The following is a 25,784-nucleotide window of genomic DNA, read 5'->3' as shown; positions in this document are numbered from 1 at the left end:
ATGCGACAAACCCCTTGGGGTCTTTTTCACCTTTTAGCATACACGATCGTTTAATTTAAAGGTAGGGATGTTTGACTTCTTATCATATCTAGTCTTATCTTTAACCTGAGTGTCATGAATGTTTTCCTTGGCTAATTGCTCAACGGGTTTTATTGTGCTGATTATATCCTGCACAATTTGCTTGTGCGGTTTGGTCAGTGCATCAGTTGGAACTAGGGAGGTATCAATCGGAAGTGACATCTGTCTTCCTGTCATTATTTCAAATGGCGAGAACCCAGTAGTAGGAGATATGCTCCTACGAAGAACCATCATTACACTGGGTAATAACTCGTGCCAGTTTGACTGACTTTTATCGATATACGACCGTTGTATCTGTTCAATTGTCGCATTATTCCTTTCACAAGCCGCGTTAGATTGAGGATGATAAGAGCTTGTTTCCGTCTTGGTTATTTGGAATAAATCGGAGACAGCCCTTATAAGCTTTGAAATGAAGTTAGGCCCACGATCGGTAACGATGTGCCTCGGAGCACCCCATCTCGTAATGATCTGTGAGTACAGGACCTTGGCAATCTCTGGAGCCTCCTGTGATTGTAATGGAAAAGCTTCAATCCACCTAGACATACTTTCCACGACTAAAAGAATGTATTTGTGGCCATCTGTAGTTTGTGGTAATAGACCAATGATATCCATGTGCCATCTATGTAGTTTGTCTGCGATAGGCAGAGGATTTAATGGAGGCTTATTGTGCATGTTCTGTTTGTTTTCCTGACAATTCTTACAAGAGTTGATGTACGCTTCCAGGTCCGAATACATCCTGGGCCAAAAATATTGCTCCTTAATTGCTTCATAGGTTTTCTTAAGTTCCACTCCTAAGTGGCCACCACCGGCTTTGCAATCATGATACGACAATATAACGTCACGCCTCATTGAGCGTGGTAGTACCACTTGGTAAATAACTGTTTTATTGCGTTTTCGTGCATTGGACCTAGGGTAGTATAAGTGACACAGTATACCATTTGAACGTACGTAATATTCATTTTCAATTGTTGCGAGATATTTAGCACGTCTAGGGTCCTTGGGAACTGTTTGCTCTTTAAGATAACTGATGATGTCCTGACAGTCAAGACATTCCCTTTGAGCTTTAGCCAACTGCTCCTCGGAAGGTACAGGTTGGACCTGTAAAACCTGTATAGGCGCATCAGTTGCATAATGAAAGGTTACTTCATTGCATGCAGGTGTGCCGATACTTAGAACCGTTGGCAAATCTGTATCATCATGATCTTGATGACATAATGGGTACAGTCGCCTGGACAAGGCATCAGCCGCTGCATTTTTCTTTCCCGGTTTATAATGGATTGTATACTGAAGACCTTGTAAACGTAAAGACCATCTACACAATCTTGAATTATGGTTCTTATTCTTGTCAAGGTAAGTAAGCGGCTGATGGTCAGTGAAAATATCGAACTCCGTATAGCGTAAATACTCTCCGTATTTCTCAACACCCTCTATGATAGCCAAGCATTCTTTTTCTACGATTGACCATTTCTGTTCAGAAGGACCTAGTGATCGACCACCATAACAGACAACGTAATGATTACCATCATCATCAACCTGACCTAAAATCATGCCAATACTACTATCTGAAGCATCGGTAGTTAATGTAAACCTGGCTTTCGGATTCGGATAACGTAATACCGGCGCCGAGGTGAGTGCACTTTTTAATTTATCGAATGCGTCTTGAGCATCTTCCGTCCAGCGAAAGGCAACGTTTGCTCTGAGCAAAGTATTGAGCGGGTTTGCAATGTTTGCATAGCCTAAAATGAACCGCCTATAGTAGTTACACAATCCTAAAAATGAACGAACGTCTCGTTGACATTTTGGTATTGGAAATGACTTAACAACTGATATCTTTGCATCATCTACCTGCAGACCATGCCGACTGAAAATGTGACCGAGATAAGTGACTTTATCTCTTCCGAAATAGCACTTAGATGGTTTTAATGTTAATTTAGCTTGCCGCAGACGTTTAAAAACCTGATCAAGATGCAGCAAGTGTTCCTCAAATGATTGACTGAAAATCAATATGTCATCAACATAACAGAGTGCATATTTCCAATGCACACCTTGAAGTGCCTTAGACATAACCATTTGGAACGACATAGGTGCATTCATCAAACCAAATGGCATTTTTTTGAAATGATATTGGCCCTCATGGGTAACAAACCCAGTACGTTCTTCCGAATTTTTGTCCATAGGGATCTGCCAAAACCCGGAAGATAAATCCAAGATAGAGAAAAATTTTGCTTGGCTTTGGCCAACTGCATCAACGACATCTTAAGTTCGAGGCATCGGAAAGTTAATCGGTTTAGTGCATGCATTTAAAGCCCGATAGTCAATGGCAAAACGCCATTCCTTGGAATCCTTCTTTTTAACCATGACCACTGGAGAAGCCCATTCTGAGGTGCTTGGCACTGCAATACCATTATCCACCATCTCTTTGACCTTTGCCTCAATTTCCTGTTTCATAGGAACTGAATAACGGTATGGTTGGTGTCGAATCGGTGGACGATCACCAGTGTCAATTTTATGACTGTAGAGATCAGTACAACCTAATTCAGAGATGCCTGTCGCGAATACATCACGATTATGTATCAACAACCTATGCAGTGCTGAACGTTGAGTATCGTTTAATACTTCAGAATCAATGTTGAAACTAATATCTGGTATTTGATCTGTGTTAATTTGGGTTGTATGAGGTGATGCAACTGAGACGTTAGGAACTTCCCTAGAAACAGAATCTAACAGTTCGGATACAGAATCAACTTCAACGGCATGTACTGTAGCCAAAACTTTGTTACGTGGTATAAAAATCGCCTGATCAGTGGGATTCAAAACATTGAAGAAAACTTTACCGTTGCAACACTTAGTAAGCGTACGAGCACCAGCAAGTTTGTTTTTGTGTAAAGTTTGAACTGGTTCTAATAATAACACCTCAGTGTTTTTACTAAGGTTTTTGACAAATAAAGGAATACAACTAGTAGAATGGGGTGGGATAACAACGCCGCGTGTGGATTTGTACAACCCAATATTTGAATCAATATGCTGAACATGTCGGTCACCTATGGCCAAAAGTTTCTTTTCCATTATAAAAGAAACGTTGAATTTTTCCATAAAATTCTATCCAATGATGAGTGGGTGGTGTAACACTTTAAAAACGTGGAAGTCAAAATGGAGGGTCAGAGATCCACCAAAGGTGATAGGCAAATTGATTTTTCCTACAACCTCGTGTGTTTCACCCCCAACTCCTACAATAGATGTATAATTGGATGGCTCTATTTTATGAGATAATTTACACTTGTCTAAAGTATACTTTGATACACAGCAAATTTGAGCACCTGAATCTATCAATGCATTCACAATTTTTTTAGGCCAGCCGTAGGCTGAGCCTATTACTATACAAATGGAGCGAATTTAAATGACATGGTTTCCACACAAAAGGCTCTTTTGCTTGCCAAGTGAGGGCATATTCGAACGTATATCACGTATTTAAGCGTAATCCATTCTCGGAATCGTAGCGAGCAGAATTTTGAAATAGGGTCTCATAAAAATGTTTTCTGCGTTTTTCACGAAAGTTAAATCGGTAAAAATTTCAATTTTTATCAGCCAATCAGGAAGTTGTGTCTTCCCTGTGATTGGTTTATCTGAAAATATCAGCAGCTGTTCACGTGAATTATCGCGATTTCATTACTGGCGCTTTTGCGCATGACGTCATGTATCAACACACGACAATACTTCCGCTTTCGCTACGTGTTCGCTGATTGGCCCATTTACTGGGAAATTCCACAGAAGCCTAATGTGGTTTGTTACAAGCGCTGTGATTGGCCCGACCCGATTCTGGCATGGCTTTAGCTTAGTGGGTTCGAATCCCTTGACGGGTGAAGATGATGGATCCTATCAATATCTATTGAAACAAATAAGTTTCCCGGTTGGGCAGCCGCGGATATCTACCGGAAGTGTTCCGGTTCGATATTTCGAGGTTTCGAGGAATTTTGGAGTGATATTGAAATCCGGTAAATACCAGCGGTAGATTGTGAAAACCCATTGCATGATATTTGTATTACTTAATCAACGAAAAGCGTCGGGGCCGCGCCAGGAGTTTTCGTGATTCAAGTAGCGCAATAGCCTACTTCTTCGTGTTCGTCCACCTCAATTTTCATTCCGCCGATCTCTGACACGGCTCTGTCCCCGTCGGCGCTGTGATTGCACTTTCGTACCACCAACATTTTTTATTTCTATATCAGGGAGGTCTGGAGAATAAAAAAGTCAAAATTTGGATATCACATAGGCCTGATTTCATCGAATAAGTCGACCATGGTCGTTACGTTTCCGTACTTATTACCACCTAAAACCGTCTGAACAATTTTGTAACAACCAACATTTCGTTTACAGATATCAGGGTTCACGTGAACCCGCGGTCGTCTACTGTTTTACTTCCGGGTTTTATTTTAAGAATTAAAATTGTATTTCAAGATCGATTTCTATGAAATCTTTAGTTGATTTGGTGTTTGGGAGGAATTTTTATTTGCTCTACAGAAAATTCATCCTTGACAATTGCGCAAGGTTCGCGAAAAAAATGGTTTTACCAAATCGGATGTATGACCTTGATATGCTAATTAGCCATGTGCCCGAATTGCAAATTCAATCAAATTTTATTCTGCCAAAAAAATGTTAAATACAATTCGCTTTCCGAGAGTTAATGGTATGCTGCATGGAACAAAGTTGTTTTGAGATGGGTCTTGAAGCTATTGAGGTCGAGAAATAACCATCTAGATAGTTCGTGAGAGTTCCAAAGTTTTGAAGAGGCTTCAAGGTAATGTCTTGATATTTGGTTTATACGTGTATCTACCCTAGACACAGGCCAAAAACTGGCCCTGTCAGATTCAAGATGGCCGACTGGCAGCCATTGTTGTTGGCCAAAATCAGCACTTTTTACACATTTTTGAAGTTTTCTAGCGAAATTTTGAAGACACTTTTATCAATAACCTTGATCATTCGTATATATTTGTTTCCCCCGAGGGCCCATCGGCATGAGAAAAATTGGGTCGATCGGACTCAAGATGGCCGTCCTGTGACCTTTTTTGTTCCCAAAAATGTCAATTTTGGCCTGAATTCTGAGTACTGTAGCTTTCTAATGGTGTGCCATGTTTCATTGCAATTTGTAATGGGTATTCTTTGGAAAGGGATCTTTTATATCCGAGAGGGTATTTTTGACCAGGCAATTATGACGCACTTGGCGGCCATCTTGGAGTCATCAGTACTCATTCGTAGGTGGAAAAAAGTTTTTCCACATCATAATTGATACTTAAGCATATTTTGCAACTATAATCAATTGGAAAGTTGTAGCTCATGTTCTATGATCGAGGTGAGTTTCAAGCTCATTGGTTTTTGTTTATGGCCACCAGGGGGCGTTGAACAATACAATAACTTAGTATTTCTATATTACATTCGTACCTATGCATATTTTGCTACGACAATCAATTGGAAAGTTGTAGCTCATGACATGGTCTATGATCTTGGTGATTTTTAAGCTCATTGGTTTTTGTATATGGCCACCAGGGGCGTTGAACAATACAATAACTTAGTATTTCTATATTACATTCATTCCTGTTTACTATGTAAATGATATTGAGCAGGGAGTGTATATTGATAAATATAACCCACAGATTACATCATTTATAAAAAGCAAATCTGACAGGCTGGCCATTGTGCCCCTTGGGGCTCTTGTTGTTAACAGTGACCACGCAAGTATTTCTTTCCATAGGAACCGTCGTGTTAACGACTGGTTTGTCATCTACCCGCCTATCCGTAGGTGTATTCATTTGCCTTTGGATAGGCCCGCGTCTTCAATGACGTGAATTGCTACGGAAGCTACTAGAACCCTGATTTGGCCTATGTTCAGATCGACTGTAACGTTGGTCATTAAATTGGTGACCCCTAATAGGTCTTCCTGAATTAGCCTGATTATAAGAACCAGACCCTTGTTGTTGGTTCCGAAAACTATTTTCTTCTGATCTACATTTTTGCTGAAAATGATCCGGTTTGCCACTGTTAAAACATTTTTTGCCATTAGCATAACAAGCACCAGAATCGTGTAACTTACCACAGCGTCCACAAGAGGAAACTTGTGTCGGTTGATAGGTGTTATGTCGACGTGTCGGCTGATAGCTTGCGGCTGCAACTGCTGCTCGAACATTCTCTGTATTTTCCTGTACCTGAGACATACTGTCCATTGTCCTTAATCCATTATCCGAATTTGCTTGTATGGCTTGCGTCAATTTGTTGATTGCCGTCAAAATTAACGTAGACTTCCCAGATGTATTTGTAGCCGCTGCTACTGCTGGTCCATTTGACGGTGCTCGTTGCACATTCACCATATGGCGTCTTAAATCGTCCAAAGATGTATGATCGTTCAGCCTCGCTGGCAGCTGGAGATGTGGTTTTAGCCCTCTGATTGCCATGTCGATGACGAACTCCGAGGGTGCACCTACAGACACCTGCTCCACCCGATGGATGTAACTATCTGTCGTCTCCGCCTCCCTTTGTTTAAGATCATGAAGCGAATCCCAATAATGCTTTTTAAACCGCAATACCAATTTATCTTTGATATTTTCGTATGTCTCTCTCTCAGCCGTAGCAAGGTTATAAAACCATGTTTTCGCTGGCCCTTCGAGATAAAAAGGAATCAATTGATTGTGTTTTTCTTTCGGAATATTGTTCAGCGTACAATACGTTTCGAATGTACGTAACCACATCGTAACATCTGACTGGCCGTCAAAAGCTTCTACTCTACCCAAAGGCATGGTGTTGTTCATCACCCAATCAGGCTGGTCTGGTGCGGGTGGTTGAAACTATCAGCCCCTTGAGTCTTGTTTCTACAGGTTCCTGCGTCGTAAGTGTTGACGGAACAGGGGAACTTCGCGTTTATCGATAATTCTGATTCGTAGGATTTCTTCCGGTCATCGAGCCTTAGTTCTCAGTCCTTGAATTAAATAAAGAGCAACTCAGAGGTCTCGTTCATGTAGTGTATTGTCAGTAGAATAGAATGAATATTATAATAATTACAAGTTACATATTTTTAATATTTATAAAAGCAATAGTATTTGACGCTTAAAATATGATATTTTATTACAAGCAAAAGCTAGATTTAACCACTAATAAATCTGACTCTGTATAATACATCAAAAGCACATTTGAAGAGATATATTAAATGATTATTTCTCCAAAACATGCCTCTAATACAATCTCCAGAGTTCAGGTCACATGACATAAAAATGGCTTACCTTGAATTAAATAAAGAGCAACTCAGAGGTCTCGTTCATGTAGTATATTGTCAGCAGAATAGAATGACTGCAGTTCCATTCCATGGGTATTTATACCCATCTGCTGAGAACTAGCTGAGACATGAGTTTGATAGTTAATTAGCCATAGTTATTAAATAAACAATACTTGCTAGACATGTATCTCACAGTTTAGACATGTTGGCATTAATATAATATGAGAATAACTACTCTTAAATTGTTGAGTGTCAGACACCAATTAGCAACACAGGTCTGTGGGATTATAGTAATTGCAGGTGCTAATAAATGTTTGACACAAACTGTTACTAAGTTTATAGATACAATATATGGAATATATGTTTATGATATAACATTAACTATGACAAATTAAGACATTTCATTATTTTAAATACATAACATTATAAGCCAAAATCAGACTAAATATATATAAAGTATGGCTGTGTTAAGTACCGCATGATACTCTGCTGGAACTATTTAATGCTTTAATGGACTTGAGCCGTTCTCTTAAGGTTGTAGGGCCTAGGTTAATGTCTAATGGGCTTCGTTGTTAAGCCAATAAGCAATTTCAAGTTTGGTGTTTGGATTGACGAAAAAGGCTTGAAAACCTTACGAAAAAGTCAAATTCAAACCACCTGGTCTCGCCAAAGTTTTATGATAGTTATTGTTTTTTGTTAATAAAAGGTTCAAAAAAGAACCTTTCAATGCAGAAATAACCCATTGGGCCTATGGGCAGGTTGAATAGGTAATTGCAAAAATATATATGATAACAGGGTAACCAAAGAAACATACGAATATGGAAAGAACACTGGAGGGAAATGAGAATTTCCAGGGTAGGGGTATACGGTTTCTATTTTTGCAAATGAATTTGGGTGAAAGTTTGATGATCTTAGTATTTTTAGATCTTAAGATAGGGATTGATCCTGTGATTTATTTGATGGGTAGATTTTGTCTGATTTTAAACCCATTTGGGACTATTGCGCTCACTTTTCATCTGTCTGGTCGTCCATCCGTTCATTCGTTCGTCTGTCTGTAGACAGAATGCAGTTATTTTGGGAAGGTTTTAAGACCCTTCAATGAAATGGCTTGATATTTGGGTTACACGTGTATCTACCCTAGATTCATGTACCTACCTTTTCAGCCCAAAAATAGGCCCTGTCGGAATCAATATGGCCGACTGGCAGCCATTTTTGTTTGCCAAAATCAACACTTTTTACACATTTTTGAACTTTTTGAGGGAAATTTTTATTATTATTATTATTAAAATCTATTCTAAAGCGGACTGGCAGCCAATGAAGGTCTGCTAAAACAGGAGAAATGTGTTCACTTCGTTTAGTGAGGGTAACTATTCTAGCTGCCACATTTTGTACCTTTTGTAATCTGTAAATCTGTGTCGCCGGGATATTAGATAACAAAGAATTACAATAGTCTAGCCTAGATGTAACCAAGGCATGAATAATTGACTTGGTAGAATCCCTAGTTAGATACTTACGAATACGACCAATGTTTCTCATATGGAAATAACAGGATTTTATGACAGATGATACATGATCCGTCATAGACATGGATCTATCAAAAATAGCACCTAGATTCCGCACTAAGTGAGCAGGTACTACATAAACAGAGCCAACATGCAGTTGTACATCAGTAGGTGGTACATAACGAGGAGAACAGAAAAACAAAGACTCGGTTTTGTCACAATTTTGTTTCAACATATTATCCTTAAGCCAACATTCAATATCAATCAGGCAACTTTCAAGACGCTTAATAGCAGCAAACTGCTGTGCAGTTGAATTCTTTTTAAAGAACACATAAAGTTGGGTGTCGTCAGCATACATATGAAAGTCAAGTCCATGAGAAGATATTATTTCGGACAAGGGTTTCATATACATATTGAAAAGCTTAGGTCCTAAAACTGAACCTTGAGGAACACCAAAAAACAACTTTGATTTAGCAGATTGCTTACCATCAATTACTACAGATTGGTATCGATCACTTAAATAAGACTGAAACCACTTAAATGCTGTGCCAGAAATGTTATACATATTATACAATCTATCTAATAAAATGATCAATCGTGTCAAAGGCAGCTGACAAATCTGATAAAACTAAAACAGCAACATTGCCAGAATCAAGTGCATCCAATATATCAGATTGAACTCAAAGTAGAGCAGTTTCAGTCGAATGGAATTTAGAATATGCACTTTGAAAACAAGGTTTAAGACCAGAAATATTTAGATGGTCATCAATTCTACTGTTAACAACTTTTTCTAAAATCTTTGAAATAAAGCTAAGATTTGAAACTGGTCTGTAGTTTTTTAGCACTTCAGGATTAAGTCCAGTTTTCTTTAGGAGTGGCCGTATGTGAGCCATCTTAAAGTCTAGTGGGACATTGCCCTCAATAAGTGACTGGTTAACTATCTCTGTGATAATTGGTAAAAGATCGTCTAAACACTCTTTTAAAAGCCATGTTGGATGTTAGGATCCAATTCACAGGATTTACTAGCTGAACTAGTTATTATTTTCCTTATCTCATCCTGCGTTGCTAAAGAAAAAGTTGATAGACTATTAAACTCCGGAAGTGAGTGGTCACTGCCTAAATTATCAGAACGTGGTAAGGGCATATCAGCACGGATATCACTTGAAGGCAATTTTGAAGACACTTCAATTAACTTGATCTTTTGTATATATTTGAATCCCCCAAGGGCCCATCAGCATAAGAAACATTTGGTCCATCGGACTCAAGATGGCTGTTCTATGACCTTTCAAATGCTCAAAATTGTCAATTTTGGCCCGTATTCTGAGTCCTCTAGCTTCCTACTGGTTTGCCATTTCTCATTGCAATTTGTGAGGGGTATTCTTTGGAACGGGATATTTTATACCTGAGACAGGTATTTTTGATCGGCCAATCATCACGCAATTGGCGGCCATCTTGGTGTCATTAGTACTTATTCGTAGGTTGGGAAAAGTTTAAAGTATTTTTTCTGTATTCACTTCGTCTGTCTGTCCATCCGTCCGTCCGCAGTAGTTTTCGTGCCCTAGCACCTGAACCTTTTGACAGATTTTCTTCAAATTCAACCGTTGTTGGTCAAGGTCACTGGAAGCCATTTTGTAATTTTCATTTCTGGGCTCTAACTCATAAACGGTTTAAGATAACTTACTGAACTTTAACGATGGGTTACCCTAGATACCGTGAGTGACTGTTTAGATTTCGAGGCCTGCAGGTCACAAAGGTCAAGGTCACCGGAAGCCGTTTAGATATATGCTCAGGGTGTATCTACACAGAGGCGATGTGGAGGCATCAGTTGTCTTCAGTGACATTCTACTTGATCAGCCAATATGACAAACTTGGTGGTCATCTTGGTGTCAACAGTACTCATTGGTAGCTGGGAAAAGTTTTTCCACATTATATCAATACCTATTTTGTTACCACATTCAATTGGAAAGTTGTAGCTCATCACGTGTTCTATGATTTGGGTCAGTTTCAAGGTCATTGGCTTTTGTGTATGGTCCCCAGGGGGGCATTGAATGATAACAATAACTTAGCATTTCTATATTATACTTGTACCTATGCATATTTTGTTTCCACAATCAATTGCAAAGTTGTAGCTCATGACATCGTATATGATTGTGGTGAGTTTTAAGGACATTAGATATTCTATGTGACCGGCTTAAAAATCAGATGATAGCGACCGATCGATTTCGGGGTCCTGGAGACCTGCTTACAGTTGTGATTCGCCGACTCCTCACGATCTGAGAGTGAGACCAACAATAGCCTCGAAACAACGATCTGACGCAACTTCAACACACCTGCGGCAACAGGAATAAACAATATATCAGTTTATTACACACATAGGTGTTGTCGGTAAGGACAACAAACAATGAATCATTGCCTATTCATACAACATATCTTATATTAACAATCTAACATAATTTCATATTGATTGAAATGAAACTTCAACGTACCTTCACCTAACTTAACTGACACCACATAAAATACTTTAATTCGATTACTCCCGGATTTTACAATTTGTATCATAAAATATACTTATAAAGTTATGGATCCAACAATATTTTACCTGTGGCAACAGGAATAATCAGTATAATTTTTTTTACACACATATGTGTTGTCGGTAAGGACAACAAACAATCGAATATAGCTGCATAGCAGCGATTACGGGTTTCTGCCTAACTGGTTCATATAACGCACTGGGAAGCGTCATCGAAATAATTCTACAGTTCATAACATATGACTTATTTCCAAGAAGCGCAACCTGGGTCAACAATATGCTGGATATATGGATCCAGCTACATACAAGGGCTACCACGTAATGAGTATCGAAGTACCAAAATGGCTTAACCGAAGATATGGTTCTTTCAAAGTCTCCTGGTGGCAGTTGCAGGAACTAGTCTGTCGCACATGCTCTCCTTGCGCGTTTTGATCCATAATTTCGTTAATACTACTGGTAGGTTGGACACATGGGCATTGGCTAAATTCGGCAACGAAAATGACGGTCACGGTCGGACTTTCGTTGAAACTTGCGGGCCGCGTCCCACGGGTAGTTTAAATAGGTGAATGAAGGATAACAAAATGATTTTGTGTAATTTTCAGAATATTTACAAAGAAAATTCACAAAATATTGTCAAAAAATGTAATTTTTAGTTCGTATTTCTCCGTAGAAACCGATTGGAAGACTGGATTCGAATCCCACAAAAAGCACAGTCCCTTAGCAACGGGTCGAATTTTTTAGAATAACAAGCGCGCCGGTTTCACAGCATCACTAAGGGTCGAGTCCCGGGGAATAACGCGCGCGCACGCGCGTTCCGCGTGTTACAAAATGACCGTCCCGCTCCAAACAAGTACTGAATAATTAACTCATTTTGCCAATCCCTGGGAGTAAAATGCCGTGCGTTTTTTAACATATTGTATCTTTATGTGTTTTTTACTCCCGTTTTTCAAACGTTATTCCCCTTTTCCGTTTCGAGTAAAATTCGTATACGCTTGAGTATTTAAAATACCGTTGTTCCATTAATTCCGTACCCATGCAACCCGTTGTAATACTAAGGAAGAAATCTTTAGTGTAAAACATATAAAACTATTGAAGCCATGAGATTTACTGTAGACATCTGACGTTTTTTAACTACAGAAAAATTTAATCTCGTGTAATCGATAAAACAATAGGCTCTCAATATGTAATCAACATTCCCAAACTCCCACGTTTTTCGCAGAAAATGATTTTTTTTATTTAATCAGGGGTCCCTTAATTTGCTCGAAGGTCTATTATATTTTGGGTGATTTTCTTTGGTCACGCCACCGCGTGCCTTCCTTCAGCAAAACCTACATTTTTTACAATGTAGAACTTGGGAACAAATTTCTTGTGTAAAACATATAAAACTGTTAAAGCCGTTCGTAGAACATATCTGACGATACAGAAAGATTTATTGTCGTATGAAAGATAAAACAAACAAGGCTTTCAATTTGTAATCAACACTCCCAAAGCATGTTTTTTTCCCCAAAAATGAATTCCTTTTCTATACATGTATTTGATCACGGCAAATCTTCGCTCGAATAGATCTTCGACGTTTTTGGTGATTTTTTTGGCCACTGACCACACCGAACACAGGTGCCCCCGCAAAACCTATGTTTTTTTACAATGTAGAATTCTATATAAGTTGCCGAAAGGGCACTCGCCTCTATTTATTCACTAAAACTTAAGACTGGCTGTGCGCTTCACCAAGTTTCAACTTGGTGAAAATGGCGGCTTTTTGAATCGCTCATATACGAATGAGATAGCGAGAATTGACGTGTCCGGACTAATGTGAGTCCGAATCCGTGATTTACGGTTGAGTTAATGTTCAAGGTCGTCCAATAAATTTTAGGGTTTTCGGGGTGCACTTTTATCAATGGATGACGATTCTTTGCGTTATTCTTGTCGCTGTTTAGACCCGGTAATTATGCAGGATTAATTCATAATAGATTACTATACGCAAATTCGAAATGGTCAGGCGCTGAGTTATATTTCTGACAGAATTGAAAATTACGTTTATAAGCTGTTGGTAGTCGAATCTGAGAGGATTAACATTTTATGAAAAAATTTTGGCTGGAAAGTGGAAAATTTATTATAATAATAATAATAATAATCAACAGAATTACATGAGGGTTTCTGTCTTTTTGGCGGGTTCCAGTAAACCCAAACGCTAAATCAAAGTTGAATTGAAACACTCCATTACCAGGAGGGTGGTACGGAGTGGTGCGTGATTTTTAAATGCCAAGTATATTACATAATTCATTGATCAACTGACTTTCGAAGTTGGCACCTTGATAGGAGTGTAAACGCTTCGGTGCATAAAACCTTGTGATTAAGAGAACACGAGCGGTTGTTCTGGCCGACTGATTTCTTGTTTTGGGTCATCCAGGCCGTGAATCCAGCCCAGGGGAGGGGGTATCTTAAGCCGCAAGGCGTAATTCTAGTTTAAGCTTAACAAGTCAACGCTGACCTTTTCCCTGAGCGACATACTAGAGCTGTTTTTAGCAACTTTGGCTCTTTTGGTTGAGCTTGGTCATCTCACGGCATATCCTGCAGGGTAACGTGTATTCTTGCATGTCTGCGTTCATACTGAGTCTTAGCCTGGCGTAGACAAGATTCTACTCCCAGACGTGAACTGTGAATTTTCCTCTCAATAGTGCAGCATAAAGGCTTAGGCTGATATACTTCAGCTATGTACATCTGAGACCCCAGCATGAACTTAATTTGGGCCTTTGTTTGTAAATATGATGTAGCATCGCTTATAACCTTTTAGGGGGGGTGGCAACAGTTTTTAACCATGGCTTCGATAGGCTTATGATCCCTCTATACTTTGACTTTGTGACCATATGTGTATGTGTTAAATTTCTCAAAAGACCATAGATGACAGCTAAGGTTTCCTTTCCGATTTGTGCGTTACGCGTTTCAGTGTAGGTCAGGGCTTAGTTGCTACACGCGATTGGTCTGCCGTCATGCATTAAAGACCTATTCCCACTTGTCTGCTGGCGCACTGAAGTGTCAACTCTTTGTTAAGGCTGGCTTTTGTCGATAAGCGACTCAACAACACATTTGTGGCAACTAGCGTCCTGTGAGAAGCCACCAGTTGCAGCTATATCGGTTCGACATAGCTGTGGCGGCAACCTGACGACTCATTGCAAGCTGTATCTGGCTAGTTGCCCATGTTCATCTTTGTAGGCTCTTAACATTCTGTTATGATCCAAAATTATCTCTTCGTTCAGTTTTCCAACGCCTATGATTATTATGTCATTATGTATGCAATAAGTACCCTCCAGACCTTCCAGCGCCTGGTTTAGATGTTTTTGAAATATCTCACCAGCTATGCTAAGTCCAATTTGGCAACCTGCGCCTTCTATACCTTCCATTGTCAAAAAAACATTAGCTTCTTCATCGAAGAGGCGCATTGGCCAAATGGTTTATGCCACTCGTTTAGTCACTACAGGATTTGTGGGTTCGAACCCTGGTGGCAACAGAGTTTCTGGTAGAAGGTTCTTCTCTGGTCTCTCCCTCATTGGGAAAAAGAAACATGGAACCCACAGATTATGATGATTTTTTTTAAACATTGAAATGTTATCTTAAACATAAACATGACAACATAGAATGGACAACCACAAGTCCAGGTACATTATATGTGGTCTCGAAACGAGAACTAGAACAAAACAATATTACGTAAATATAGCAGTTACGTGAAATATTAGGCGCATAATTGTTGAAAGTCTACATTTTACATGTCTATAGGTTTTTAGAATCTGGATGTGTTTTCACATCGTATGGGTCTTAAAGAAGTCGGTGACAATTTCAGATTTCATAAGTGCGCGAAGCGCATGAAATGAAATTATAGTTTAATGAGTAAACCTAAATAGATGTAATAATGAAGCTATTAAGCAGCGAGTAAAACGACGTTTCGTCCTCCACGAAACCAAGTTTTCATTTTACCGCCACCCAACCGCCATCTATGATCGGCTGCTTTGTGAAATAAAGATCATTTCACAGAAACCTGTGAAATGAAAGAAGATTTCCTCACTAAAGCTCCAAATCCGCCTGAACTCCACCCACTTCTCAGAGCCTATGCATAACAACCATACGACTGCCATAACATTATTTATTTATTGACTTCCTTTCTTTACAACATCAAATATAAACAACCTTTAAGTTCACCAGTCACAGATAAAGCATATGTCCCTGAATGTCCGAATTACACACTTCCCATCTTCACTTCCTTCAGTAATCCATCCACACTGGTGTTCCTCATCTTCCGAACCAAAACTACTCAGGATATATGTTAAAATCATGAAATGTAGGTCTAAAAATCGACCTCGACTTATACGCCGCGTAGACTTATACGCCGGTTTTTACGGTAATAATGAATGTTTAAAGCCCACAAAATTATTTTCTGGCTAACACAGTTCCCTGGAACTGGGACACCTCGTTACCCTCCTCCATTCGATGGTAAAACCTGTAAAACGTAGCAGCCTGAGACCAGTCAGCTCTCCTGACTATTTGTTCTGTCGAGAGCCCCTGCGTTTTCGCTTTGGACGTGGACGTGGCCCTAGTGGAATGCGCTTTATACTTTTCCACATCAATACCTGACCATTCCATCAGCGTCCTAAGCCACCTCGCAATTGTGCAATTTGTCACAGGGCCATGAGGCTTCACAAAAGATAAGAAAAGTTTATCTTTCTGTGGAGCGGTCTCACGCCAGCATGCTGTTCTATTCTCATAAACCGTTAGGCAACCTATATCATCTAACAAGGAATCTCTCTCGTACGGCGCAAATACCAATTTCTTAAGAGGTCCTCCCGGTCTCGATGTTTTTGTGACCGAGTCAAGCTGAAAAACAACATTCACCCCCTCAGCATATCTGCTACTCAACTTGACTTTATTTAGTTCTGACCCTCGACACGCACTGGTTAGGGCCATAAGCATAGCTAATTTAAGCGTAAGACCTTTGTCATCCAAACGGTCATTCTCCCCATGCCTCTTATCCTGTCTAAAACTTTATCCACTGACCAAGTGTCCTCATATCTAGGAACCGGGGGTCTATCATTAAAGATGCCCTTCATCAGCCTCACAATGGTAGGATGCTTCCCTATCTTGTAACCTTCAATCTCTGGGTGAAATGCTGACAGAGCTGACCTGTAACCATTCAAAGTTGTGTACAGTTTCCCAAACTCAAATTCTTCGGCCAAAAAATTGCCTATAGACTCCACAGAGGCCTGAAGTGGATCAATTTGTCGCTCGTCATACCAGCCACTCCACATTTTCCAGGCTGAATTGTAAGCTGACTGAGTACCCTGTCTCTAGCTAAGTGTGAAAAGTCTGGTAGCTGACTGAGAAAGTCCCTGTGGTCCTTCCATTGACCCGAGACCCTCCATGCTGCCAGCTGTAAAGTTTCGTTCTCTACTAGGGGGTGCACGTTGCCCCACACGTCCGTCAGTAGATTCGGTATGGCTGGCAACAATACCGGCGGGCACACAAGCAGCTGTAACATCACCGGATACCACGGCTGAGTCTGCCATACCGGAGTCACTAGGGAAACACAGGCTTTGTCGTTCCTGATTTTGGAAAGACACCTGCTTATCAAGCAGAATGGTGGAAACAGATACGCGTTCAGCTGACCCCAATGTAGTGCAAATGCGTCAAACGCCATCGCCCCGGGTCCGCTTTCCAGCTCACATATTTCTCCTTCTGTGTGTTGTGCCTGCTGGCAAACAGGTCTATTTCCATCACCCCCAGGACTTGCTCCACTGATTTGAACACCTGTGGATCCAAGTGCCAATCGCTCGAATCCTCGAAAACTCGAGAGGCTCTATCCGCCTCCAGGTTTTGAACTCCGGGCAAGTGCTCCGCAGTCAAAGTTATCCCTTTCCTCAAGCACCACTGACATGTCTGTTTTGTCACTCCCAACAGCTCCCTGGAGCGAGTGCCCCCCATCTTGTTTATCTGAGCTACTGCAGTAGAGTTGTCCATCCTGAAGTGAATGTGGCAGTTCTCTTTGCCAACTGTACCACCATCAGTTCGAGCACATTTATGTGCTTGCTTGCTTCCTGGGGAGACCACAGTCCCTGAGTCACCAAACCTGTGCCTTCCACTACAGCCCCCCCAACCCAGGTTTGAGGCATCCGTCGTGATGGTCAGGTCTGGGTTCGGAGATATGACAGATTTGCCATTGTGATTTTGAATCTCCTGAATCCACCACAGCAAATCTTCTCTGCCCTCCGTAGTCAGTCACCTCTTGTCTCGTAGGACTGGTTCCTCACACCCAGGCCGGCTCTCTTGAGCATCTGTAAATTCCGATAGTGCAGGGGTGCCGGCAGGATAGCACTCACTGTTGCTGTCAATTTCCCAATCAATTTTGCAAGGTCTCACAGTCACAGTCTGACAATCCAGCATCTGCTGACACTGCTCTCTGATCTTCATTATCTTCCCTCCGGGAAGTTTTAACATCATCATTATTGAATCGATCTGCAACCCAATATATTCCATCATCTGACTTGGATCTAAAAGGGATTTCCCCCAGTTTATATAAATAATAATATCGTCTAAAAATATCATCAAACGTATTCCCATCCGTCTGAGGCCCACTGGGGCCTTCAGTAGTTTTGTGAAAACCCTGGGAGCAGGTCCCATTCCAAAGGGTAGGACTTGAAACTGATAAGTCTTCCCCGCCCATTGGAAACATAAGTATTTCTGGGTTTCTGGATGCATGGGAACAGTGAAGTAAGCATCCTTCAGGTCTATTTTCACCTTGTAGTCCCCTTTCTGTATCAAATTCTTTAGTGTATGGATTGTCTCCATCTTGAAGTGTTGATAAGGTATCTCTTTGTTCAGTTTTCTCAGATTGAACACTGGCCTGAAAGACCCGTCCTTCTTCTCCCTGAAAAAAATGTGACTGACAAATTGGTCCGCCTGGGGGTGCACCTCTGTTACCGCTTGTTTGGTCAACATTCCCTCCAATTCCAAATTGATCTGATTTTCCTCCATCACAGAGAATCTCGGTACAAAGGGCGGATTCATCTGGGTTGGGGTGGACAGCCATTTGATTCGATACCCTTCCACTATCTTCAATATCGAAGGATCGTGGGTAATCTTCTTCCAATTCTGGACACAAAACTTCAACCTCCCCCCCACTGGTATGACCAGTGATGGGGCCGGAGACATATTTAGATGCCTCAATTCCTTTGGAGGAACCAGAAAACCTTCCATACTGGGGGCCTTCCCCAATTCTCCTGGGGAATCCACGGGCAAAAGGGTTAAGAAACTGTTCTCTGCTCTGAATTCCCTCACCCTTTGTGACCCTTGATCTAACGAAAATCTGAGCATACCTTGGTTTGCCTCTGGAAGACTTGCCTCTTCCTCGGAACGATGCACCACGGTAGCTTCTGGTCTTCTTGTCACCTCCGTCCTCGAACCCACGTGACGGAGGCGCCCCTGGAAAGGGTCTTCCTCGTCAGAACGATCTCGGCCGGGAATTCGGCGTCAAACTTTGACGTATTTCCCTAGCCTTTTTGGATTCCAAGGCCTTCTTGTGCAGAGCCCTGTAGAATTTTGATCTAAAGAGCCTCCGCCTGTTTTTCGATAAGATTGCTCCATTATCTTTGACAATGCTGTTTGCCTTCCGAAAATTCTTGACTAGAGTTGACATAAAAGCAACTCGACGAACAAAGTTGTTCCACACAAACGCTTGACCCACGAGCAAGAAACTTTTCTCCACCAACTGGATAAGGGAGTTTAACTCTAGCATATCTTCCGGGTTTTCCCTGGCTTTCTCTAACTCCTGCCAGAATAAACCTAACAGGCCCGATATTTGTCTGATACGCTGCCCAACTCTGGCCAAGTTCTCATCAAGCTTCGAAGACGGTTCCCGCAGATTAAACGGGAGAAGATTAAGCATATCCTCCTGTAGTTTAGGTACAGTCAATATCTCACTGTTCGGAACGGGACTGTCCTTTAAAACATTACTTTGAATAATGTCTTCTTTGAGGAATTCAGTAAAATGTTTCTCCAAGTATTTATTTTGACTCTTACTGAGTGACCATGAGTTTGCTTTCTCCTCCTCATTTGGGTCACATCTGTCAAAAGTTTCAGATTCTACAGATGGTGAGCGAGCCCCAGATGAGGCAGAACGTTTGCGGCTCGATCTGTGTCCCTTAGTCTTACGTTTCGTTTTATCGTACGATTCTGGCGACGAACCGAAACTAGGGCTTAAACTGGCCCTACGAACCCGTTTATTAGAACATGCCGATTGAACTGTTGAACGCAAGTCATTATCACTTACCGCGTCGGATTCATAGTCAAAATCTGACCCTCCGGCGGAGAAAGCATCCGAAAGCTCGACTTCCGGAGATGATCGCGATCTCCGTGATCGGCTGCGAGATGGATTTCCGTGACCTGCCCCCTTTCCTGTACCACTAGTACCGGGGCTAGGACCTTCTGGTCGGTCAGCGGACACTCTATCAGGGTCCTGCATTATTGTGAGTCAATAACCCCATACCAGTTGAGAAATTTCTCCAAAAAAAAATCTAGGTAAACACGTGTATATTTCGCAAAGCAGCGAGAAAAGATGGCGGTTGGGTGGCGGTAAAATGAAAACTTGGTTTCGTGGAGGACAAAACGTCGTTTTACTCCCTGCTTAATAGCTTATTCTCAAGAATAATTCATTATTACATCTATTTAGCGTTTAGGAAATTAAGTATAGAATAAAGAAACATGCTTATCCCAAGAAGATAAATGTTCAAGTAATGCATGGTTACTCAAAGAAGACAATATGCCGTGGTAAAAGATGCGCATATACTTATGGTGGAAATATGTCAAATTTCATACTCTTTTATGGAAAAAGTAAAATTAAATGCCTGCAGGGTCACTTTTGGGCATACAGTTTTCCTTCATAAATGAGCAACAAATAATTTTTTGGCCTGAGGGATTTACATTTTCAAAATTATGACGAAAATAATGCGCTGGAAGCTGAAAATCCACTCGCAAGCGGTTCAGGTTTATTACATCACTACGAGTTTGTCATGTCTGTAGTGCTATAGGCTGTTTTTAGTGTATTTGATCGAATTCTGAATTTAAATTGAGATGAGGTTGGGAATGTTCTAATTACAGGCAAGGTTTTATTCCATATTCCATCTCCGCATTTGAGAATACATTGGGAATACATTGGGGATGACATAATTTTAACAGATGGGATCGGTGGGAAAGAAAACACGTCTTTCTCTCAATTTTAACAGATGGGGTCGGTGGGAAAGAAAACGGATGTCTTTCTCTCAATGCACATACTGGAATGAACCTAAAACTATTAATGAGGTTAGAAACGTAAGGAGGACAAAGTCCGTCATATAAACTTAATTGGTCAATTCTCCCCTCTGCGATGAAAGGGTAGACCAGTTTAGCGAATAAAATACTTTTTCAGTATTAGAACCATGTGCATGTATACAACCTGAATCAAGTAAGGCTGCTCTGTACGTAACGAGGCTCTCTGGCACGGATGCCTCATTTATCATGGGTCACTCCAACAACCGACAAATCCAAAACAACCTGCGGGAATATGTTATATTATCACATTCTTGGTGTGGTTGCCTGAAAGGCGAATGCCAACGAACAAACCCAATTTGATTAATATACATGATTTAATATGGTAATTCGATTAAAATAAAATGAAGCTTTCTGAAACCTGCGGGAATAGAATATATTATCATATTTATTTTTACTACAGAGTGGTTGCCTGAAAGGCGACCGCTAATAAACAAACCCTATTCTCGCCAACATTTCAAACTATATACAGTCTCATGAAGGTGGTATCACCAAATAGAGTCTACCAAATAAATTTGCCGAATAATCAGCCCAGCAACACTCTCCCTTAATGACAAACTTTTGTCCCGAAATAAGTGACAAAGGTTTCAAGCATTCAGAAAACCGTCTCGGAAACAACGGTGTTACAGGTTAAAAAAGGTTAAGAATTTTGTACCTTCCAGGAGGAGAGAGAGAAACGCGACATATCTCAGAACTAACATACATGTCCAGAAATGAAAATTGACAGAAAATTCTGAATTCCAGATTTTTCTGAATTTAGAAAATCAGAAAAATTCCATAAAATTCACTTTGAAATTGATTGTGGAGAAGAGAGGGAATAATTCCATAGATCTTCCTCAAAAAGAAGAGAGAAATGTCAGAAAGAAAACACAACACGGCTACTAATTGAACGGGGCCAAATTGCCGATGTTTACGGCTCGGCAGTGCCTTTATAACGTGGATTTATTAAAATTCCCATGCAGTATCTGGAGATTGAAGTAGGCTGAAGGATATCATATGGATTGTATGGGCAACAGCGGTAAGGTAAGGTAGCCTATGCACTTTTAACAAAAACTGTGTGGGAAAGGGAAAAAATAATCAGGCGAATCTAAATGTGAAGAAACAGAAAACCCTAATAATAGTGATAGTAATGATAATAAAACAAAATGAAAAATAAATTGATAAATATAGCTGCAAAGCAGCGATAACGGGTTTTCTGCACAGTCTTAGAATCCTGTTCAATGGTGGATTTTGACAAAGCATTTGATAAGGCACAAAATCAGCCATTACTAAACAGGCTATTAGGAAACAGTATCAATGATAGGTCGCGCAAATGGCTCAGAAGTTATCTCTGAACGAAAACTTGTAGCCAAAATCAACGGAACGCCTCATCTTAGTTAGTCGGTCTAACTAGTGGAGTCACGCAAGGTAGCATCCTAAGTCCTCTTCTGTTTAATGTCCTGACAAATGACATACACAGTAATCCAAAATATACCAGACCGAGTAATTTTCCAAAACGACCTTAACACGCTGTTTGACCAAAAAACTTAATGTTCTGACAAGAAAATCTTGTTCGAATGAAAACAATTCTGTTTGATTGAACAATACGCTTTTTGTTTGAACCAAAACTTTTCTTCATTCTGACAAAAAAATGTGTTCTAATAAAAAGCTATGTTATTGTTGAAATGAAAAACTTTTTGTCCCGGCAAAGATATTTTGTTGAGTGAAAGCAATTTTTTTCGAACGAATGTTTGAATGAAAACTATTCTGTTCGATTGAACGAAATACTTAATACCTTTGGTTTGGAGAAAAAACCTTTACAATATACTTGTTCGAACGAAAAACTTAATGTTCTGACAAGAAAATTCTGTTCAAATTAAAACGATTTTGTTCGATCGAACGATTGTTAGAATGAAAAACCTTTCGTTTGGACGGAAAAAAGTTTCTTCAACTTTGTTCTAACGTTTTTTTCAAATTGGTTCAAATTGAACAGAATATTATTGGTTCAAACAAAATAGATTTTGTCCCGACGAAAGAATTTTCAAGTGAAAGGTCTTTTGAATGAAAAAAAAGATATTTCTGGGGCTCCGCAGTAACTTAAAGCCGGATGTAGGTCGGCCTTGCGACGCGATGCGATCCTCGCGTTGCATTGCAAGTTTCGGTGCAAGTTGGTTGCGATATGATTGTCAGCGACTGTGTGCGACTAGTTTCTGCCAGTCGCAAGAGCGCGTAGGTTGGTTGTGACTGTCGTGTCGCGTCGCAGAAAGTAGAACTCGTGCAACTCCTTGTGACTGGCGTTGCTGACAGTCACAACCCGTCGCATTGATTCAAATTGATAATTGTGATTGATCGTTGCAAGTCAGAACCAGTTAATCACTAATTAACATGCATTTTAATAAATCTGACTCCTACTTCACAGTGAACTTAGCTTTAACCTAGTAGAGGCTACTAGCCTATGTAGGCCTATGTATATGCGTAGGCCTAACATCCGGACAGATTGGTCGTAGGCCTATTGAATAACAACCCTCCTAAATATCGTAAATTTTGTTTTGAAGTTCAATCCAATGAGTCCGTTAATAAACGCAACAATTATACTGTGTTTGTTTGAGACAGTCAAGCTCAGTACCGGAAGGCCTAAAGCCTAAAGGTCGCGTACAACTCGATAAACACTTCAAGCGACACAGCGAATGATCTCCTTTCCCCCACGGCGTACGCTTACTCCGAATGTCAAGTGTGAGTCCAGCATACGGATAGGCGTGTGTTATATCCTTGTATTTAGTAAATACCTTGTGCATTTGACAAAGTTCGGTATGTACTATAGGAAATATAGAGTATTGATAAATGGTTGAAGCCCGCGGCTGAATTAAGTAATATCTTCTTTTATTTTGATACCTCGTCGACACAACAGCTTTTCTCCGCTATATCTCGTCAGCGTGCTTAGTTTAGGCCTACGACTCCCCGGTACTCTAATGATTAATCTTAGTAAATAAACGGTTAATTTGGTAAAGAAAAAAAGGTATTGTTAAACTAACTGCTTGAAGCCTGTGGCCAAATCACAGGTAGTAATAAATTAATTTGTACTCGATTTGATTCTCATGATGAGGAGAAACTCGCAGCTGATCCCGGAACGATGATGTAGCGACCCTCGTCGGTTAGTCGATGTTTACGGTTCGACAGTGCTTTTCAAATCTAAAGTAGTAAATTTCCTGTGTATCGGTGATATGATTTGATGAGGAAAATGGGCTATTGTTAAAATTAGTTTTTAAAAACCGCGACTGACTGTGCAATCTTTGGGTTTTAAATTTGTTAATTTATGCTTGAATTGATAATCGACGTGATAAGAAACGTGTGGTAGATATCGGAAAGACGACTTAGAAAGGGTTATCTGTGAAGAAACAGAAAACCCCTAATCATATTGGGGTTCCGAGTTAAACAATCGTAGCAAAGAGAAATTAATAGCAAGAATGCAGTTTTCTCTGAGTAATCTTTTGAACATTGATATAGATGAGGCATTCTTAATCAAACTATGGAGTGTATTCTAAATTTTTGGGCCTTTGATTTTAAGGGAGTAGAATTTAGTATTTGAGCGTTCTAAGTGGATGTTTCGATTGTTTCGGGATCTAGTATTATATGGATTATAGCTGTATTGGAAGAAGTTTTCAAAAATTTGTGGGAGCTTATTATTTGAATATAGATACATAAATTGAGCAATTTGGAACGTGTTGATATCAGAAAGTTTCAGGATTTTTTGTTCTTTGAAACAGAGGTGAGGTATGAGCCATGTAGTCAGACTGAGTAATAATTCGAATTGCCTTCTTTTGTAGAAGTTCTAATTTATATAGAGAGGAGGGATACGTATTCCCCAGATAATGTTGCAGTAGCTTAAATGACAAAAGATGAAGGAATAATACAATTTCAGTAAAACAGGTTTCGGAGATAGATATTTTAGCCTAGAGATAATACCAATGAATTGAGCAATTTTTGTATGAATTAAACTAATATGAGGTTTCCAAGAGAGATTTTGATAAATTTGTACTCCTAGAAATTTAGTGTCAGATACTTGGGATAATACAAAATCATCTATAACTATACGAACTGGAATCTTGTGTTTTACCTTACTAAATACCATGTAATGTGTTTTGCCCAGATTCAAAGATAATCTATTAGCTCTGAACCATATGTTTGGTTTATTTTACTCTGAATTTACTAAGATGATCAATCGTTTTATATTATTGTGCTCAGCAAATACATTGGTATCATCTGCTAACATCGCGAAATTCAAAATATGTGACACACGTGTAATGTAATTGATACATAGAATGAATAAAATCGGTCCCAAAATCGATCCCTGTGGTAACCCACATGTCATCTGCTAACATTTAAACCATTATATAGGAATACCTCTAATACCATCTCAAGTTTTTTTAATACATGTAGAATTTCGTGATCGATGGTACCAAAGGCACGAGATAAGTCTAGATAAACGCCAATTGTCGAGTTCCTGTTATCTAATGATGTACTGATTTTGTCAACAAATGCTGAAATGGCCATATAAGTTGAGTGATTTTTTCTGAATCCGAATTGGTTGGGTGATAATGTCCTATTGTCTTCAATAAATTTGATAATCCTAAAATACATTATCTTTTCCAAAACTTTTAAAATGCATGGTAGTATAGATATTGGTCTATAATTTGTGAATACATCATTATTTCCACTTTTATATATCGGAATTATTTTTTGAATTTTGAATAAATCAGGAAAAATACCTGTTGATAGAGAACAGTTGAAAATATGTGATAATGGGACAGATATTACATCGATAATTCGCTTGAGAACTTTTTGAGTTATGCAATCAATACCTGAGCTATGTTTATTTTCAAAGTTTGAAACAATTCTTTCAATTGCCATTGGGTCGGTTGGCAAAATGAATAGGCTGTCTGTTTGTCTAGGACCCAAGAAGGAAGAGAGGTGTTCAGAGGTTGGTTTAATTTTGTGTGCCAGGTTTGGACCTACATTAGAAAAATAATTATTATTAATCCATTTGCAATATCAGATTAATCTGGTTATGTTTTGCCTTCATGAGTAAAGGAATTTG

At 39.8% G+C, this 25,784-nt stretch overlaps 2 protein-coding genes and 1 pseudogene across 3 annotated transcripts in view; 1 reads left to right on the top strand and 2 right to left on the bottom strand.

The window, feature by feature from the left end:
• Positions 1–25,784, top strand: part of LOC141907858 (uncharacterized) — a 115,521-nt gene that overhangs the window by 58,302 nt on the left and 31,435 nt on the right. The gene's annotated exons all lie outside the window — the stretch shown is intronic.
• LOC141915211 (uncharacterized) lies at positions 17,009–18,721 on the bottom strand (annotated as a pseudogene).
• LOC141915206 (uncharacterized) lies at positions 18,849–19,868 on the bottom strand. The gene has a single exon (XM_074806656.1). The coding sequence runs from the start codon at positions 19,866–19,868 to the stop codon at positions 18,849–18,851; it is 1,020 nt and encodes a 339-aa protein (XP_074662757.1).

Source organism: Tubulanus polymorphus, chromosome 1 (genome assembly GCF_964204645.1).
Source record: "Tubulanus polymorphus chromosome 1, tnTubPoly1.2, whole genome shotgun sequence".
In the NCBI taxonomy this organism is placed as follows: domain Eukaryota; kingdom Metazoa; phylum Nemertea; class Palaeonemertea; order Tubulaniformes; family Tubulanidae; genus Tubulanus; species Tubulanus polymorphus.
Note: the sequence above shows the minus strand (reverse complement) of the source record. Positions and strands in the feature narration are given on the sequence as shown.